General features: G+C 39.5%; 1 protein-coding gene and 1 pseudogene across 1 annotated transcript in view; one reads left to right on the top strand and one right to left on the bottom strand.

The window, feature by feature from the left end:
* Positions 1-3555: 3555 nt before the first annotated feature.
* WDFY3 (WD repeat and FYVE domain containing 3) overlaps positions 3556-21113 on the bottom strand; it is a 202428-nt gene continuing 184870 nt past the window's right edge. The window contains 8 exon segments of the mRNA XM_015586089.2: positions 3556-6940; positions 9918-10115; positions 10533-10644; positions 11260-11583; positions 13911-14007; positions 15140-15322; positions 18415-18594; positions 20536-20694. Coding sequence (XP_015441575.1) covers positions 6817-6940; positions 9918-10115; positions 10533-10644; positions 11260-11583; positions 13911-14007; positions 15140-15322; positions 18415-18594; positions 20536-20694 — 1377 coding nt within the window. The 3' untranslated portion in view covers positions 3556-6816.
* Positions 18017-18135, top strand: LOC112476396 (annotated as a pseudogene).

Below are 21113 nucleotides of genomic sequence, written 5' to 3'. Positions count from 1 at the left end.
TTGGCCTGCGAGCCAGGAAGTTCTTGGGTAGAGCTAGGAATTAAACTTAATAAGCAACGTGGCTTCGGGGATGCCAAACCTCTCTCTGAGCTCATCTCCTCTGTTGAAGGGGATGATTTCTCAGTGCTCTTCCTACACTAACATTTGTCTGCTCTGTTTCTGACTGAAGATGAAATCCCTGTCGGTGGCTTTATTTAAACTTTATAAAACATTGTAGTGTATCATTCCTTTTATGCACATACTTCCAAATTAACACTATAATATACTGAACATGCTTGTAAGCACTACATGTTTATTTATATATACATACCTGATTTAATTCTATAACAATTTTCTCAGGGCAGATGTTATAACAAAATTTACATATAGTATGCTAATTGTATCTCACTAAATTTACATAAAATCCTCGGATTTGGAGAAGTTGCCCAATACCGTACAATAAGTGGTAGAAGAGGAACTTAGACCCCAGACTGACTCTCGGCTGCCAAGCTCCTGACCGGTGTATTATATAGAAGGTAGAACAGTACCTAATATAAAAACATTACCATTAATAGGTTTTTACATTAGCGAAAATTTTAGAGTCTTGACGAGAAGAATATGACTAGAGAGACTTTTATAGAAACTCCCGCACTTCAGAGATGTGCTCTTGGTCTTTGTGTGGCTTTGAGTTGTGGAGACGGTACTCCAACAGCGGGTGTGGCGCCAACAGTGAGCCCAGTGTGGCAGGGCCTGCTCTTGCCCGTTGCAGGTTGCAGTGGGAGCCCAGCTGAGAGCCCCAGGCCTGTGATTAAGAACACTGTTCCCACATGAGATTATTGCATAAACGCCACTTCGTAATTTAGGTGGCATCTCACACATCTTCTTGGATCAGCGTGTCTCAAGAGTGGTTCGCAGACTCCTGGGAGTCTTGAAACCTTTTCATGGTCTATGACCACGAAGACCATTTTCACACACTACTAAAACGTTGTCTTTTTTCACGGTGCTGATGTTTGTACTGAACTGCAAAAGCAATGACAAGTCAAACTGCTGGAATATAAGCACGAATTAAGCCAGTGGCATCAAACTGCTAGTAGAAATCATGCTATTATTCATTGCCAAGTGCTTGCAGTAGAAGGAAAACTGCCTGTTTCATTTAAGAATGTCCCTGCAGAAGCAGTCAAAATTACTACTTTTATTAAATTTTGAACCTTAAGCTGTGTGACACAAAATGAGAAGTACCCGTAAAGCACTCACGTCCTGCTCAGTGTTTGTCTCAGAAAGCACCTGTGCAACTGAGTTGTGGGATGAACTGGCTGCTTTTCTCATGGAACACTGTTATTACTGCAAAGAACTGACAAACGATAGTTCTTTGGCAGAAATGCTCTTGAAATTAACAAAGTGAGCTTCAAAGAAAACAGTAAACAGTATTTATTGCCAATTATACAATTTTAGGTTTTAAGGAAAAATTCTAATTTTGGAAAACTTGTATCTACCATTGTGAATCTGACAATTTCTTGAGACTGCTGGTGATATTTTAATATTATATATGATGTGATATTTTGATACATAATGAGTATGTCAACACTTGGAAGATCTACATAATTATAGTATGTAGCAGCAGTGATGTAGTTCACTGATACATTAGTGAACTACTATCTTCTAAATGACCAATGCATGCTATATTAAGCATGGGTAAAAGATACATTCAGAGTGCAAGACGGACCAATGGATTTTAAGGTAAGAGTATGAAAAGTTCATTGATGTAGTTTCAGATGCCATATAGCAGGCAATCTTTAAGAAACTTAAAACTATTATCTTCAAGAAACAATGATCTCAACAGGCTATTAAAATATTCCCCCCCTTTCCAACCACATACCTGGGTGAGGCTGGGTTTTCCTCATATGCTTCAACCAAAGAAGTATCGCAAGATTGAATGTAGAAGCAGATGTGAGAATCCACCTGTGTTCAATTAAGCCAGACGTTAAAGAGATTTGCAAAATTGTAAAACAATTCTGCTTTCTTCACTAGATTTTTTGGTTTGTAAAAGTTTTGTTCATAGAACTATGTAACTAATTTCACCTATAATGGTTTTATCATTATTTTTAAATGAATTAATATATTTTTAAAAATGTTTTCATTTTTAATATAATGACTGTTGATAGATGCAAACCACATAAACAAAAGTGGTTAGAGTCCTTGATAGTTTTTAAGGACCCAAAGGTCCTAAGATCGAAAAGTTGAATAAGCACTATCTTAGCCCCCAACCTCCTCACAGGCAGCTGTTCACACAGGAAAACCTGATGCACTAAGCGTGCTTACAAGGAGCTTCAGAAATTCACTGCCAGTGACAGCTGCAGCCTCAGTCTCTTAATTTTGATTCCAGGGCTCTCCAAAACACCATGCTATCTCTGAGTGTGGTAGGTTGGCTTGGTGCCATTTCTCACAAAAGTCAAATGAAATAAAGAGTTTTGCAGTGGGTGGGGAAAATGATAATACTGATAAACCAAAAAACACTAATCCAGTGCTAGACCAATTCCACTAGACAACGTCCTGATGCTCCAAATATGCTAAAATGAGGAGTGAAGAGAAACATTTTTTTGAAGCAAATGGAAGAAAAAGGACTTATTAAAAATCATTAGCATGTTTGTCTTTTAAACACTGAATTTCTATAATACACGTCCTTGACTACGAATCTTCTCGAGGTCATTAGAACTATTGGTATTGCATTAAAGAATGGGAACTGCCCTAGGTTTTCTCTCACCACTGACTTTTATTTTTGAAAAAAGTTATTGTCTTAGAAGTTCTTGGCATTCCCGTTTCTTCTGCTTCTAAAGTGGAGTTGCATTGCAGTGGAATTTGTAATAAGCACAATATCCTCAATTTTGGGACTGCCATTAAAGCTTAAAATGAACTGGGATTCTTTTTAGTTTTTTTAAAAAGAGGAATAGTCAAGTCACTAAAGCAGCCTAAATAAACTTGTTTCCTACACTCTACTGGGAAGGTAGTTTACAACCCCATAAGCTAGTAAGAGTAAAAATGGACTTGTGAGTTCCAGCACTCTCAGATCGAAGACTGAAATGGAAAGACTAGCTGACGACAGCGGGTGTTGCATAAAAGGGCAGGACACCAGAGCATTCCTGACGTGAAGACAGTAGGGGTAGGAGACAGATAGATAATTTACTGTTGCTTACTTTTCACAATATTATGAAGAACGAGGCTCAGGACAAAAGAGCCAAAATCATGCGATGCAGTCTTTATGCATAGATCCATTCAAAGTTGAAGGCTGTGTCTCCCAGAAGTCACTTGCCTCTCCCTGCGGCTGTCCACACACATGCATCAGCCCCCGAAATCCAGCACAACTGGGAAGTTCAGAATGCAGAAAGGCTGGTTTTTAGAGATGGGTCAAACTAGAACTTGAACCAGCCCTTAACAGCCAATATCTCTGTAAGCAGAGATCTTAAGCAGGTGCTTCTGAAAGATATAGTCACAACTATTAAAGAACTATACAAAGTTTAGGGAATTATCAGACTTCGGTTTTGTTTTTCCTTCCCTGAAGAACTGGCTTAAAAACAACTATTTTAGGGGGTGGTAAATAGTAGGTATTTATTTGAAATGAAAAAAAAGTACCTGGACTATTGCATTTAATCATGTATTGTAATTGTGTTACTCTACCTTTTTTTGCATCAGAGACAGATATACAATGAACATTCAGTTATCACAGATTGCACACTAGATAGTAATTCTTCAGGCCTTTTACATAACCACCAAAGAACAGATATTGGATTCTGCAATATAGTACAAAAGTCCACAATCAATCCAGTCTTAGCCAGTATCTTCAATTTACTTCTGTTGCTGTACAAATAATTGGCCATTCTAGGGCTTACAAGTTAATAACAGGACAAAAAAATATACATTGCACTGACACAAAAAGTCAGCCGTGTTAATAGTCATGCAACAAGTAACCAAACTTGCTGAAATTAAAAATACTTTCTAAAAACAGTTTTAACGGCATAAATATTTTATACACAGTTCATTTACCAAAACAAATGTATTTAAATGATACAAAGCAAAAATAAGTTTCTACCAACTTTATACATAAGAAAGTGCAAAATAACTTATCTAGAGTGTTTTGCTATTATCCAGACGGATGGCTGCTATGGGCAGCTATTCTCCTCTTCAAAAGCATAACATTACAGTTGCACACTACACACAAATGTTAGAATGCATGGATGAATAAATGGATGGATGAATGAATGAACAAATGAACTACAAAGATCAGGCAGGCGCCCTGTGAGGTACTCTCAGAGAAAGAATACAGACCACACAACGGTGGATGTACATGCTGAGAATATGTATTGGTAAACAAACTTACATGGAACATAGAAAGACATCCAGAGAAACGATTAGTTTATGCATGTGAGTGTACTTGTGTAATTTGTGATTTCTGCATTAGAAGCAAAAAGAAAAGAAATCCCACTGAACAAAACAGTTGCCCACAGCACCAGCTGCCAGAGGAAATACTATCATGAGGGTTTTGGTTTTCACCTTCTGGTTACGGAAGTTGTGTTGGAAAGTTTAAAAGTGTTCATCCCATATAACTTCATATTACATAGAGGAATAACCTTTAAGAAACTACACACACACATTCATATAATTCAAGTCTTTAAAGAACACCTCTGCCATTGGGTTTGGGGTAAACGTGGTTCATGGACACAAGGAGGACGCTTCTTTTAAAAAGTGTAGAATAACACTGCTACAACTCATCTATGGGGCTGGACAGGGGCAAAGCCCACAATTATGTGAGAGCACAATTCCTGCAACTGTAGAACATCCAGCATTATTTATTAGAACTGAAGAAAGATGGGGCCAGGGGAGGGGGAGCGTGGGGAGGAATAAGACACAGAAAGGAAAACAGAACACAACTTTTCTTCAAGTTAAAGTATTAATGCCAATAATCCTTTTATTAACAAGTATATTTGAACTTTTAGAAATGGAAGTGTTTTAATCAATTTTGATATGTAATCATAAATAGACTGTAGGCTCAAACCTAGGTAAATAAAGGTTTAAATTTAGTAAGCATAAGGCACTAAAGCAGCCTTTATATTTTCTCTTGGAGACCTAGTTATCAGGAAGAACAAATTTGTTCTTAAGCTGGTTTCAGCCCATTAGGTACAAGATTACTGTTGTACCAATGCCTATTTTTGAACGCATGTGCATATATGTGCATTTTAGTGCATAAGTGTGCCTGTCACCAGGGCCTAAAGATGAAAAGTTGGGAAAGCCAAAGCCACTGTCCTTTGCATGATACCTCCATGAGGGTGTGAAGGCCTGTCCTTCCTTTCTTGGGCCATAAATGATTCTACAATTTTCAAATCACAGGGCTTTTAGAATTGTTCATAATATTATCACTAAATATCTGAAAATGTTAAAATCTAGATTAATTGTTTCATTTGTTTTATATATATATACATATATATGTACATTACACACATTTTAAAAAATCCCACCACCAAAGCCATTTTTCTGTAAACTAAACTTATCTCTTAGCCCCTACCAGCTTTAGTCTCCCTGGATTTGTGTGTTCTGTTACCAACTAGTAGAACAAATTAAATAACTAAATATTAAAATACTGTAATTATATTCATAGCAAAAACAAAAAAATAGACATTGATACAGTATAAATCTCACTGTTTTCAGGTAGATGGCATTAAATGGTAAAGGTTAATTATAAGCAGTTCGGACATGATCCAGTTTTACAACAAGGTTTATATGTTAATTCTGTACACTTTTTTTTTTTTACCCTTTTTGGAAAATAAGCTATAGTAGAACTTTTAGTGTCACCAAAGACACATACTTACTATGTTCTATGCAAGAGAAGCTAATTTGGGTTACATGCAATTATATTTCCATTAGTTGAGGCAGGGCTGTTTCCTGCATTGCACTGATCTCCTAACCACCGCTATGCAATGCTGAGAAGGGATGCTATGACCAAATGGCAGTCCAAATAGGAGTTCACGAGGGGTCTTATGACATAAGAACAACACTGAGGTGGTGTGTAGCCAGGTGCAAGATGCCCAAATATTTCCAGGGTATCTTACAGCCGGACTCTTATTCTCCCACATCGTTTCCTAAAGAAAGTCCACGTTATTTTGGTAACTAGCCTCGTTTAAGTGGAGATACTGTGGGCAACTTGAAATAAACAACACTGGGCGCACAGGCTGGGTTTGAAAGAGGGGCGGGGAAAGACCACCGATAATGTCTTTGAGAGTTAAAAAAACAAACAAACATATTCATCATTAATTGGTGAGAGATGTCCGACAAACCATAAGTAGTTCATTGAGTTAGTGGTTTAGTCTGAAGTTTCATGTTACAGGCAGGTTAAGTCCTTATTTAGAAAAAAGGCCTTTATACCTATTTACAATATACACAGTTACTTGCAAAGTCAGATTTACAACCATTTTCTAAAAGCCTTTTTTGTTGTTGGTTTTTCCAAATAAGGATGAGTAGCTCTACAAAAATGAGACACAAAAAAAGACAGTTAATAGTGAGGGTTTTCTCTTGGAGACAGCTAGTGAACAGGGAGAGTTGGATGTTGGAAATGTTGCTCCTGGGAACCACCTCATATTCTTCCTGTGCTGTTCAACTGAATAGTGTCTGCCCCATTTCTGTCTTCTACACCCGTTTATTCGATGATCCCTTTGAATCTGATACTCCAAATACGTGGTCTGAAGAGATGTGTAAACGGAGACTGTTGCGATGCCTTCCGAGCCACGAGCTGAAACGGGGAATTAGGAAGGGGGTCTGCAGACCGTGCTCGCCAATCAGCTTGGTGAACCTTCAACAATTTCGAGGCCCATCTTCTGAACCCCTCTCATGCTGTAAGTTGTAATAACAGTTCTGACAAACACGCACTGGGGATGAGATTTTCAAGCGTTTGATTTCTGATTGAAACCGACTGCACCTAAAGGAAAGGCAAAATCAAACAGTTACAGTTACACTTGTTTAAAAAATCAAAGGGAAAGCTTGCTGTATAACGCCGAAGACCATACTTGTTTGTGTCATGTGGTTGACCAAGGACCAAAAGGAAGGCTGTACTATTTGTTTCAGTCTGTGAGGAAAAGTAATATTAAGCCAAGGCAAGCTATTTATTTGACTGAAGAGAATTAAAAAAAATTAAGATCCTCCTACAGGATAAAGGGTTCTGGACAGCTGTGTGGACATTTCTGTGCGGGATCACGTCTCCTGCCCTGTGGACTCAGGAAGTACACCAGTATCTTTACTTGAAGCTTGTTCTCTTGGCAGAAGACTTACTACCCATTAAAAACACACTTTGGCCACTATCAAGTTCCTCTGAGCTTTCAGATACTTTGTGTGATCCGTGCCTTAGCCACTTCTTAGACTGGTAGTCTGGCTTTCTCTCTGGTCTAAATGTTCTCATTTTCTTTTTATCTTGATAGAATTCCTTGAAGTAGACTATACTTAAATGGTGGTCAAATTCTTTAAAAAGTACTCCCGGGATAAAGTAGGGTGTGACCTTAGATATGGCACTTAAACACTGTAAGCTTGGCTTTTCACGAGACTGAAACAGAGAATCATATTTCTTCCAGCAGATTAATTACATCAATCTACCAGGAAACGTGTCCAGAGAGTAAATGTGCTAGCAGCCTAAGGGGTTTAAAGGACTGTGACTGACTTCGGTGAGACCCTCAGGAGTGCGGACAAGCTCTCTCAGCAACTGAAGGGCATGAAGATCTAGGGTTGCCTCCCGCCAGACAGCTCTGCCTTCTGTGCCATCTCTGTCATAATCAATCACTGTTTGGTCAGTTTTTCAAATAAAGCCTCCATCCAACATCTGATAGCAATAAACAATTAAAGAATTACATATACATAAACAACATTTTGAAAATTAAACACTACAAAGAACAGATGTACCAGTGTACATACAGGGCTGTTGACTGTCAGAAATTACTAGATTACAACTAGGTTTTAAAAAGTGGGCTTCTCAAAGCACAGAACCACAAGACAGAATACTCTGCCAGTCTCACATAAATTCCTATGAGTGGCTGGCAGCAACATTCTGGCTACCTTATCATGAATCAGACTTCTTAGGAGAAAAAATTTAAGACATTAATCTGAAAAAAAAAAAAAATTATAACACCTTTTATTGAACATCTATACGGCCAGACTCTGCACCTGAAAATTCACGAAACTCATATGCATGACTCATTTAATTCTCTCAACACCTCTATGAGAGGTGTTAACTATCCACATTCCACAGATGAAGAAACTGAAGCTCAGAGAGGGTCAGGAACTCACCTGAGATGACACAATGGACAGTAGTCCAGAGAGCATTTGGTCAGTATAACCTAAAGACCACACTTTCCAATAAGCCGACATCCACAGAAGCCTCAGTAACTGGCTCAAAAACAACTATACAATTTGTTTTCTGTGACGGCATCTCTGTATTAACGCAGTATAAGCATCAGAGAGTACTGCCCATGGGATCTTCTCTGTTGTCTGCCACGGAAAGGCCTATACTTGAACATATGGGACCCGAGCATATGGCAGAGGTGGCATCTAAAGCAATGATGATGTAACAACCTGACTTTACATACAGGGGAAGTAAAGAAGATCCCCGTCTCATGTCATACTCTCAAACAAATGCCAAATCGATATGGACCCAAGAACTAAATTTGAGAAACAAAACTTTCAAACTTTTAAAAGAAAGTAAATAAGGCTATCTTTATGGTCTCAGGACAAGGGAAAATTTGTTAGGACACAAAAAAGCAAAAATTATAAAAAGTAATAAATGTGACTATATCAAAATTAAAAACTTGTATGACAGAAAAAAACATATATAAAGTTAAAACTGAAGCCACAGTCTGGCAGAAGATATTTGTAAGATGTATAAAAGACAAAGGATCAGAGCCCAGAAAATATAAAGAACTCAAATAGGAGGAAAAAAAAAAAGAGACAAGTAAATCTAAAAGGAAAATGGGCCAAGTTATCCAAGGGAAAACTGAAATAGCCAATAAGCATAAGAAAAGATGTTCAACCTCACTAGCAATGCAAATTAAAACAACAAAGTATTTTGGCTATCGGACTGGCAAAAGTGAAAAAGTTTGGCAATACGGAGTATGAATAAGAACTGGAAGAATTGTGTGTCCTGCTGGAGGTGATATAAACTAGCACTCCTGTTTTGGAGAGCAATTTGGCAATACCTACTTAAACTCAAGAGTATGTCTATGATGTATCAATTCCATTCTGAGGTATTTTCTTTAGAGTAACTCCAGCTTGGGTATTAAGAGGGCATTTTTAAGGATGTCCATTGTAGCACTGTTTATATCATTGGTAAAATTGAGAAAAATCCCTTCAGAGTCCATCAAAAGAAAAGTAGATAAATTCTGATATATTCGTGCAAAAAAAATGTGACAGCAGTTAAAATGAAAATGTTGAAATAACAGTTATTTATGTGACTAAATTTCATTAAAAAAATCAAGTTATAGAGGGTACATACAGTATACTATATTTATATAAAACTGAAAATACACAAAACAATACAGTATTATTGTTTTGGAGACAAAATGTGCAATGCACTCAAAGTATAAAACATGGAGGAGAGGGTGTGATTGGTGAGGATGAAAAGAAGACTTAAAATGAATCTATAATGTTTTACAGGCAAATATGATGAAATATTAGCACCTGCCCATTGTGAGTCATGGGTGACCAAATGTTTCTGATGATTATTTCTGGATTTTTCAATGATAGAAATATTTCACAACTGTTACAAAAAAGATCAAGACGTGAAGGACTGGTTGAGACTGACACAGCACACTGTAGTGGGGACCCCTGGGAAAAGAGGAACCTGGGTGTTGGGCATAATTAACATCCCTAGAGCTTAACCCACAGAAACTCAAAAAGCTTGTATCTCATCTTACTTTTGGCAGAAGAGCTGACCGCAGTTCCTGCAATGGTGCCGTCTTTCTGTGAGAGAAAACCTCACTGAGCAGCCCGAACAGCTGTCACCTCCTTCATCTTTCACCCAGTGGTCAGCGGCAGAGCGTCCTGGCTGGTCACTCACAGACCAGCTAAAAACTCGGCCTCGACTGTCACCAACGAGGATCCTACTGTGATCCCTGCAGGAGACATGACACAGAGTCAGCTCAGGGAGGGCCTCAGCACAGCCGCGGCTGGAGAGCTCGTTGCCTTGCTCTTGAGGCTCGCCAGTTTTCAGTGTGTGTGTTTTGCGGTGGGGTCACGTGTACGAAGAGACAAAAAGAGAATGAGCCTGAGTTTCCACGTCCATCTCGACTCATTTTGGACCAAACCTTGCCATATCTTTGAAGTACAGAGAAAGCAAAGTTGTTGTTGTTGTTTAATTTGGAATTAAAATGCACACATTGGCAGGTTTCTTCTTCTGATTTGTCTAGTTGAGCCACATATGAAAATGTAAACACAATTTGTTTTCCCCAAAGACTGCCTTGAAGTGTGTGCTCTTGGGCTAAGCAGATGACTAGGTCAGGAAGAGTGGCTGGAAAAGGTGTGACACTCACTTAGAGACGCCCAGGGCGGTGACCTCTGCCGGGTGTGCGTTATCCTTCCGATCAAAGGCCGTGTGCATGGTGAGCTTACTCCTAAACACCAGCTGCCGTTCCCACCGGTACCCTGGAGTGGAAAAGGACAAGACATGGCATACTAAAGTGAGAGAAGCCAACATTTGGTATGTGTACCCTAATATGGTGCTCTCAAAAGTTAGGGTACTGCACCATATAGTTATAGCAGCTTTCCCGGGTTTTCAGTAGCTGCTGCCTTGGTTGAAGGTGAAGCAATCTAGCTTAACCCTGATCATGGTCCAGGTCAGAGAACATCTCTTTTTCAAAGACAAATATAGAAAGGGGAAATCTTCCATGCAAGAAGACATAATTTCTCTAGCTGAGGACACTGCCTCTACCTCTATCAAAGGCAAAGTTACCTGTGAATACAGTTTTATTTATTTATCTGTAAGCAATAACTTGCTTATTTTTGAAAGCTTTCATGATTTGTGAATGAAGTTTTTGGTTTGAGGCATTTTTCTTTAAAAAATGCCCAACATATGCCAAATGCCATTGTGGGACAGAATCTCTAAGTCCACTTTATACAGGAAGGAATTCCAGAAGCCTTCTCTGTGGGTGGCCCATGTCACCGGGATGGGGCACAGGAAGAGCTGGAGCCCACTGCCTCACTCACCAACTCTCACACCACCCACAAAGAGCCAGAAATAGACACCGGACTTCAAGTTACCAGGCTTCAATCTGCTGTAATTCCGCACTTCAATGGGGTTGGGGTGAGGGTGGTTAAGGGGGCCCTGCAGATGGGCTCTGGTCTGACCCTCTGAATAGTTCACAAATATGAAGCCATCTTTCTCATCTAGACTGAGCTGGTCGGACCAGCGCCTGGAGTCATCGGAGCCACTGTCGGTACACCAGGTGGCTGTTGCTCGGCAGGAGGCTGCCCGGGGCCGGTGGCTCGTGCTGCTGGGCAGGCTGGGTGTGTCCTTGGGGTCCTGGCTGAGGCTCTGCTCATCCACTTCGGAATCGCTGCTGTCCTCGTCCTGGGCTTCCTGTCCTGGGTTATGCATTGGGAGAGTTAGAGAACACATGGACATTATAGTTTTAGGCCCAGCTTTGTCTCACAGGTATTTTTCCTCTACCAGTTAAGACACGATAGACATAGTATTTTAAGATAAGTATAACAATAACATTTTAAAAATGGCAGAATTTTCACCTAGAAAATTAAAAAAAAAAAAAAAAAAAAAAAAAAAAAAAGAATTTTTGAGTTCATAGACTGCCCTGGCAAAACCCTTAGCCTAGCATTCACTCTTTCACAATATGGCCCAAACCTGCCTTTGTCAATTTCTCACTACCCGCCTCACACTCCCTACCAGAGTTCAGCGAGGCTGTGCCAACTCTTCTCCACACAGCCAGGCTCCTCCTTATGGCTAATGTTGTACATGCCGTCGGCTCTGCCTAGAGCCATATTCCCAATCTCTGTGTGTTCTGATTTTTATCTTTCTTCCTCTCAAATCTTACCCAGTTCCTGCAGCAGAAAGTAATTAATGCTCTCTCTTGTAGACTCCTTTAACAGTGTGGGCCTCTTATGTATTTGTAATTCTCAGCCCACACTTTTACTTTTGGACGGTCTTTCTACCTGACAGCGGTCAGCTCGAGAGAAAGGTCCCCACTCACAGTGCCTTCCACAGAGTGGTCAATAGAAATGACAACAAAGATGAATGAATTACTGATGAAAGCTATAATTTTAATTTCCCCCCTCTTTTCATAGTCACTGCATTTCCTCACCTCGACCCCTTACCTTACTCCCTTATAATAGTCTACTGGAGGGAAAATTTATGAGAAATAAACACATATAATTTAAAAAAAAATAGAGCAAAAACACATGTGCAAGCAGCAGCCCACTACACATACAAATTTCTTAGCAAGACAAATCACTTGAGTGCCACCCTTCTACTCGCTAACACTAATAGTCTAGTTGGCTAATTTGAATGGATTTTATTTTCACCCCAATGGCTTATGATCCTGAGTTTTAAGGTCTTGAAACAAGCAGTCTTGGAAACAGCTTTGATTTCCAGGGAACCACTAGCTTGTCTCCCCTTTCACCCAGCAACTGCCCTCAAGTCTCATCTTCTCTACACTAACCAAGGTCAATTCTTCCTGTGGGCTGCTCTCCCTTCTCTGCTACTTCTGCCAAACTCTATTCACAAAAGGAACACATAAAGAGTTAGAAGATCTACAAATGTCTCTCCACCCTGAATATGACCCCTTCTTAATACTTACTTACTCATCTCATCTTCTTCTACTGTTATTCACTTAAAAGCTTTGTTAAAGGAAGGGAAAATGACTCACTTCTTATTGGATTTAATCCAACGTCTGAAACAACTAAATTTTTATGTCCCCAAACACCTAGATGACCTTATTAGTGGAGCTGCAGTTGACTATGTAGAAATTTACATGCATTAAAGTAAAGTGAGCATTGAAATGTCCTGTCCATCGGACCGTTTCTGTTTTCTGGCAAAGAAAGGAAAAACTACTTTCAGCTTACAAAGAGAAGTGATTTGTACCTTCTGATAATAAGCCTTTCCCTTTAGTTAACTCCCTCATATTGTCAAACTCACACTGAATTCCCAGTGTATGGAAATTAACCACAGAGAAACAATCTAAAGGTCAAATTAAAAACCCTTTCCGGAAAGACTCTTGCAAAAACTGTTCTAAATCTAAGGGGGTGGGGGGTAACTTCTCTGGAGATTAGCAACCCAAAGCAGATCTCAGCCTGGTTTTATGGCCAAACATTTCCAGTCAATCATTCTGTACAGAAATCATCTATCTCTATAGCTCACTGGGAAATTTTAAAGTGCTTCACAAACAAACAGATGACAGAGTACAGATCACCAGGCTTCAGTGTAAATGAATGCCCTTCTCGAGCAGGCCCAGGGTGAGACTCCGGTCTACCTCTGAGGATAGTTTATAAACACAAAGCCACCCTGTCATCCATACTGAGCCTGCCAACTGATGGCTGGAACAGACGTGAGACTAAGGTGTGGGCCATCTGACTTGTTCAAACTGGTGCCCTCCCGATCCTGTTTTGTATTTTTAGAATTGAAAGCTCAAGCTTTTGGTATTCCAAGAAGCTAGTAACTATATTTACTATGGGATGTGGAAGCCAACGACAAGATGCTAACCACACTGATTGCTGTGCAGTGAAGCAGAGAAGGCTCTCTTCATGTCTGACCAGCTACTTCACACAACAGCAGGCTGCCATGCTTCTGACAGCAATGCCTAACCTCAGGCTCCTGTTTACGTTGTTTGATGTAAGTTTACTTATAATGACTTAAAAAAATATGAAAACTCTTAAATAACATTTTAGAAAGTATTAAATACCTATTTGTGTTTCTGGACAGTCTTCTTGCATTTCTAGGGCTTCGACAGGCTCAGGGGCTGGTGTTTCAGGAACTTGCAAAAATTCCATTCTCCAAAACTGAATTTAAATAATATGCAGGTTAGCGAATGAAGATTGGCTCTTGAAACACACGACTTAATTTCTATTATTGTGTATGATTCGATTCCCTCCTATCTTGAAAATTGTGGCAGGGACTGACTACACATGAACAGTGCTTCCCAAACTGTGTTCGATGAGATGTTAATGGGTGTTTCATGGTAGAGGAAAAAAGACTGTGGTCAAAAAGTTTAGAAAACATGGTTCAAAATACGTACACTTTTTTGTTTCCCACAAAAACACCTGAGAGCATATACATGCATATACCAATATATACTCTAGATCTCCAAGAACAATTCAGTAAGCAGGATTCCCAAATGTATTTGGCTATAAAGCTTTTCATAATGCCTCACTGATGAAGTAATCTGAAATGCTGCTCTGGAGACAGCCGACTGGGGGGTGTGCCTGTTCTCTGAAGCCAGGGTGTGGAATGGGAGTGGCTGATGACAGTCTCATTGTCGCTTAGCATGAGACTGTGACTAAGAGGACAGCAACCAGCTGCTCTCTGCTTTCAATAGGCGCAATTAAAGAAAAAAAGGCACAAAGAAAATTTTTCTGAGAAAATAACCCAAATATTAGAACAGAATGTAACGGTAAACACTCTGTGGATTCCATCTTCTGTAGAGGCCCAACACAGAAAACTAAGAGAAGGGTAAACTCTCTAGGATTTGAGATTATCTGGGATTCTAGACCTGAGGTGAACGAACGACCTCAGGCCCCTGGAAAAATTTTTCTAGCTCTGTGATTCTCTTAGAGAAGAGGCAGTTCTTGCTTACCCTAAGAAACCATTCGACAGGCCAAAAAGCCAATACTTACACAATTTACATTTTTAGCAATACCAAGGTGACATGGAAATCATATTTAAGTGACCTTCTTGTGTCAAACTGTCAAGTGGTGAGTAGCACTAACAGATCCGCTTAACGGGATGAAAAGAAGCCGAGTCATCGATGTGCCCCAAGTCTGGTAACACAGTGACCAAGGTTTGTTTGAATCAGAGAGTTTGCTGAGCAATGCTACGACCTGTCCAGTGTCCTTCAACGGTGGGCAGCTTCACAGATTCCAGGCAAACTAGGGTAGCAGATATCCTAAAGCGTTTTTCTCACATCTGACTTACCCGAACGACACCGTCTGAGTGTCCTGTTACTATGACGTTCTGTGTGTCCCACTCGTTCATCTCCGACACGCAGCAGCAGACAATCTGCTGGCTCCTACCTGTGAATGTGTTCACACTCACAATAGGGTTCCCATTGATGCTCCACACGTGGATATAGGTCCCAGCACAGGACACAATGTCCCCCTGAGAAGGTTAAAAAAAAAAATCTTTTCACATACTTCATATTACATTCCAGTTTTAGAAGAAAACTGAACTCTGGTCTGGCTCTCAAAAAATCCTTTCAGTCCTTTGACTAGTAACTAGGTAATTTATGAGGTAGTCTGGAATTCAGCGCATGCCGACTTAAAAAAATATCTAGAACAGAAGACTCTTTAAGAATTCAAGGCTGAGTGGATGCTGTGGCCAAGGTGATCTCAAATGGAGACAAAGGCAGGAGCCCTTCCATGCTGTCTATGCCCCCGGCACAGCGCTGAGTAATGGTTTACGCCACGTCTAAGCTATCTGAAATCTGAGGAGGTGGTGAATTACTCTTCTTCCTCCCACAGTTTATAAAATCTATTTATACCTTTCATTTGGAGGCGGGAATCCACCTCCGCTTAATTTTACAAAATGAGTCCAATCACGAAAATCATAGGGTAGAAGAGAAACCCTTTAGTCCAGATACTCTTCAATAAAAGATGAAATCTTGGTAATGCTGTAATAGCCTATTTTAAAATTTCTATTCACAGTAAGGGTGGGGGGATGAGAAAAAAAAAGAAGAAAACTGGTATATAAATCATCTCTTGAATAAACCCTAAGGCTCCCTGAGCTGAATAACTCAGGTTTTCATGAGTTCTAAAGGTAGAAAAGAACAACCTTTTCCCTCAAATTCTACCAGGCTGGACTCTACCCAACCTGGTGAGAATACAACTCACTACTGTTAAGGGAATTAAGGTGCTTCCTGGAGCATCTACTGTGCCAGTTACTGTGATGGACACTTTAGACACTCCATTTCAACCTTGTGAGGTTAGCTATTACTAACCTTGCTTTAAAGAGGATGTAAGTAAAGGGCAAAAAGCTTAAATCACTTGCCTAATATCACAGAGCAAAAATCTGAACCCAGCCCTTTCTGGTCACAAAGCTTATATACCATGCCATGCTGTCTCTCTCATCCCTAGGACAGCCTGACTGTCACTATGATAGGTACCTGGTGAATTGCATTACAACCAATAGGCACATGAGAACCTATAGAAATTGGAAAATGATCATCAGAAGCAGAGGGAAACTAGAAGCTGAACAGCAGTACCAATGCAAGAAAAAAGGTGAGGGGGAGTCAGGGGTGACCTGATAAGGAGGCCTGGGGCTTTTCCAAACCACTGTCTGTGCTGGTCCTGCTACTGTTCTCTCCTTCCCCACCTTCCTCCTGTTCTTCTTCTACCAAAATGGCAAGAATCAAACCAAAACCCAAACAAAAATAACACTTAGCAAAGCATTGCTGTCTATGTCTGCATCGGTCACTATATCACCTCTGACAATGAGTGTCAGCAGTCGAGCTTTAATTAATGATCTCAGTCTCTACAAGAGACGAGAGGCAGCCTCTCCATTCTGCGCTGCACGAGGCTTTCATCAGTTACTCCAGGGTGCCTCTACTGGAGTGCATTAGAGCATATCTGTGGTTATGAGGGCTGAGCAGTCAGAGGAGAATTCAAAGTTAGCTTCGAGGTAGTTTAGGCCCAAAATGCAGACTGTAGTCAAGCAGACTTGATATTGGCTGCAAAAATATAACACGAATAAAAATCTCTTCATAAGTTAAGAGATTATAAAAGCATCTTAAAAAAACCAAACACTTCCGTAGTGTTTGCAGCAACGATTGCAAACCAATGGGTGTATACTGGCTCAAATAACAACTGACTATAAATAAAATCCTCCATATTTAAGAACAACCCCAAAACAAAGTGCTCGAAATAGTGCAATCAAGCATTTGACTCACAGCAACAATGCCTGATAAGGGTGGTTCTATGACATTTTCGTAAAGCTCTTAGGCACAGATGTTTGCAGGACCAGCCCAAGATGCTGTTCTAAAAAGATCTTAAACCTTTCAAGTATACCAAAAAACTGGATTTGATTCTTTTATATCCTACTTACTGCCAACTTTGATTACTCTTACTATTATCAGACACTCTGCCCATTCACTGGAACTGAATGTTTCTTTTTTCTTTTTCCTTTTTCTTTGAGTGACTACAAGGTATTTGACTAAAAGCATCGTACTTAGTAGCATACATTCTGATAGAAATTAAAGAGGTAGCATCCCTCAAAAGGAAAGCTGTCTGTGTGGGTGATGGTATCATGTGGCTAGAACCACTCTGTCATGCAGGGCAATTCTAGACCAGGGCTTAAGGGAAAGAATAGGAATGGGCAGGTATAGCTAAGAAGTGAGATGAGGTTGGGGGGGCAGGGTTCTGGTTGGTTTGCAAGGCTGATTTGTATAGGTGGGCTTCATCCACATGCAATATGGTAACTTGTCCCTTGGATGCAGAGACCTCAATCTTTGTAAACCTACCCTTAGCGTCCCCTGCTTATCAACACACCTTAGCAGTGACTATTTTCCCTTTGCCTCACCTCAGGTGGGCCTGGTCCGCATGGGGGACTCAAAGGCCAGTGTGTTTATTTTATCCTGACTCATTTTATTTATCTGTATGTAAAATATTAATATCCTTTGATAACTTTGTTTTGAAAATAGTTCTATAACAATTCTTCTCTTGTTTGGGTACCCAAATGTTACTTTTCACTTCACATAAAAAATAAATAGTTTGAATATATTTCATAAAAATTTCGACATAATTTTGACATCTTTAACAAATCCTACAGATTTCCTTGTTTTTAAAAAAGCCTATTCTTGTCTATGGCCATGCCACCCTGAACAAGCCCAATCCTGTCTGATCTCGGAAGCTAAGCAGGGTTGGGCCTGGTTAGCACTTTGATGGGAGACCACCTAGGAAGACCAGGTGCTATAGGTGTAAAAAAAAAAAAGAAAAAAAAAAAGCCTATTCTAAAATGTTTGTTTTGAACCAAATCTGGCTCTTTAAAGTATGCGAGAGTGAATGAATTTTAAGACAAAACTGCTCTCTGGGTTACAAACTTCAACCTCCATTTGTTTTGCAAACAACACATAAATCAGGGAAAATGTAGCTTTTAAAAAATGAGTCCTTATCAATATAAATAGTCATTTTTTATTTATGCTGGCTAAAACTACTTGTTTTCTTAAACATAAACTAAGAGGGCAATTTACTACTTACTGTTAATTCATTGATACAAAGAGCAGAAACTGGAGCTCGATGGCCTCGAAGCTGGGTTAGAAATGACAGTTTGTTCAGATCCCAAATGATGCAAGTTCGGTCACGGGACCCACTGACGATTATGTGATAGGCTAATGATGCCGTGGCACAGGTGACAGTATCAGTGTGGCCAAGTAAGGCCTGCAAAGGAGAACAGAAAACACCAGGCTGATCACAGTGACGGTGCTCCTTAAGAGATTCCAGAAGATCCTGGATGCGCTAGGAGATGCCAGATGTGCGAGCTGCGAGTGAGTGCCCTGAGCAGCAGTGTCTGGAAAGTCTTCATTCTCCTCTTGCCGAAGGTCCTTGCTTCATCCCACCGGGGGTAAGAGAGCAGTCTGGAGGATTCTGGAGCTCTATTCTCCATTTTTATGCTACTTCTTTCCTGGACTTGGGCCAGTATCTTAGAAAGAAGGGAGAATGGCACCTGCAAACCAGCTTGGGTTTCTTCCTACCATTTCTATATGGAGATGTTTCAATTATGGCCCCCCAAAATAACAGAATTTGAACTCTGAATCTATTCTTTTATACCATCAACTCCTGTTATGTCCATTCTAAGGAACTACAATTAGGTGGATTTTTAAAAAATGTACCAACTGTGAGAACTGCATGGTAGTGGTACATGGTCTTAGAAAGATAAAGGAAAAATGTAGTCCTGATATGTCTGCTGAGCTCGTTATTGAACTGGAGACATCTGAACATCTACTATGCCAAGAAGGATTCCTTCTTCAAACTAGAATAAGAACTTTTCTTTTTTGCTGGCATATGAAGACAAACAAGACCCAGGGAAATGGCAATGTGGGAAAATTGAGCATTCTGAAGAAAAAGATTCAGCTTACTGTTAAGAGTTCCTCATAGTAATCTGAATTTTTTATTTAAATGAGATGGCTTAAAATGTCATATAGACATATTACATGCTTGGTAAATCCCAGAAGGCTGTTTTAGATAAGAAGTATTTTCTACTGAGGGGTTATTGGCACACTACCTAGCTTCAAAGCCCATTTTCTAAACTGAAAATACTGTAAGCAGGAGTTTGGATCAGCAAACTACACTGTCAACCTTGTATCTGTCCATGTCAAGTCTGTATTTCTTCATGAAAAGACTATCCCTTTAAGTGGCTTAATTTAGATCCAGCAACAAATAAAGTATCTGGCTGCAGGTGTAAGTACAAGGAGTTCAATTCTTTCCATAGATATTTAAGACACCACTGTTTGAATATGGCTTTGGCTTCACACGGAACCAAATTTATATCTTGGCTTTCCCATTAAGTGTGACTTGGGCATGTATCTTAACTTCTCTAAGCTGAGGTTTCTTTCAGGTATAAATAGGGCTAATAACTACCTTGTAGAATTGTGAAGGCTGGAGTTTTACATTTTTAAAACACCCAGCACAGTGCCCTGAACACAGTATGTGCTCAATAAATGGTGGATATTATTATCACACTACTTTACAAATTTGTATCATAAAAAACACTTAGATCTATATTCCATTAAAAAAATTGCATAATAAATTCACTCATAAATCAAATATTAAAAGATGATGGCTTAATTATAAAAGGATTCTTGCTTTAAGTAAAAATTTATAAGAGTCAGTAAGAAGTAATCAAAAATACTTGATAAGATCAGTAATTCGACTGAATACATTCATGAGTTTGTCATATTCTTCAGGATATGATAAATGAAGAGAAAAACAAAAGAAATATTTAAATAGTCCAGCTGAATGAAAATCATCCAGAAACAAAATTAACGCGACTCAATAGCAAATATAATTTGGTTTGCAAAAATTCAAATTACATATAACTTGATATATAATTATATTATTTAAATATATTTAAAAACATATTACCTAAAGACAGCTTGCTTCAGATTTTAAAAAGGAACCAGCTTATATCATTTTTAGAAATACTATCTTCTGATTTCATTTCCTTTATTTTTTAGACCCATTGCTAGCAAAAGAACATATATCATGTTTTAGTTTTGTCCATTATGTCTGAAGTATCTTGGAATTCAGGAAATGTTTTTAGTTTCCTTAGAGTGTAGGCAGCTGAGATGGAGTATGTCCATCTTCCGCCTAGTCTGTTACCTGTTTGAGAGTGAGGGTCTTTGCTTTTTCTTTTGAGGTGCCCATCTCCCACACACACACAACTGTGCTCGTTCCGCCTGTGATGACCATCTTAGGGTTGGGGCAGATTGCACAGAGAATCTGGCCCCACTCAGACAAACATTCATAAACAGTCACTGCCTGTAAAATAAAACAGGTGAGACACACATGTCATCAAGTGACTACAAACCTCTGAAACACGATGAGCATACTGAGCGAAGGAGAAGAACCTCTATGCAGGCACCTCATCGGCAAATACCGCTGTGCACATTCTGGTCTGGTTTCAATTTAGCAGCTTTTCCATTGAAGCTCTACTCTGAACCACCCCCTACAGCCTCCTAACTATAGTTGCTGCTAAAAACCATCATAGGGGTCTCTAGCTTCTCCAGTCCAGGAAAATGATGTTCAGATTTTTCTGAACTTTGTGTGACGCTCTATAAAATGCAAGAGGGTAATTTGGTAATAGGATCTATTTGCTGTAGCCAGTTAAAATATAAAAGGAAAGCATGAGGGCTGCTGTTTAATGAGAACGTTAACTAAACAGAATAGTGTTACAGAGC

Source organism: Pteropus alecto, unplaced genomic scaffold (assembly GCF_000325575.1).
Source record: "Pteropus alecto unplaced genomic scaffold, ASM32557v1 scaffold161, whole genome shotgun sequence".
NCBI lineage: Eukaryota > Metazoa > Chordata > Mammalia > Chiroptera > Pteropodidae > Pteropus > Pteropus alecto.
This window is presented reverse-complemented; position numbering and strand designations above follow the sequence as displayed.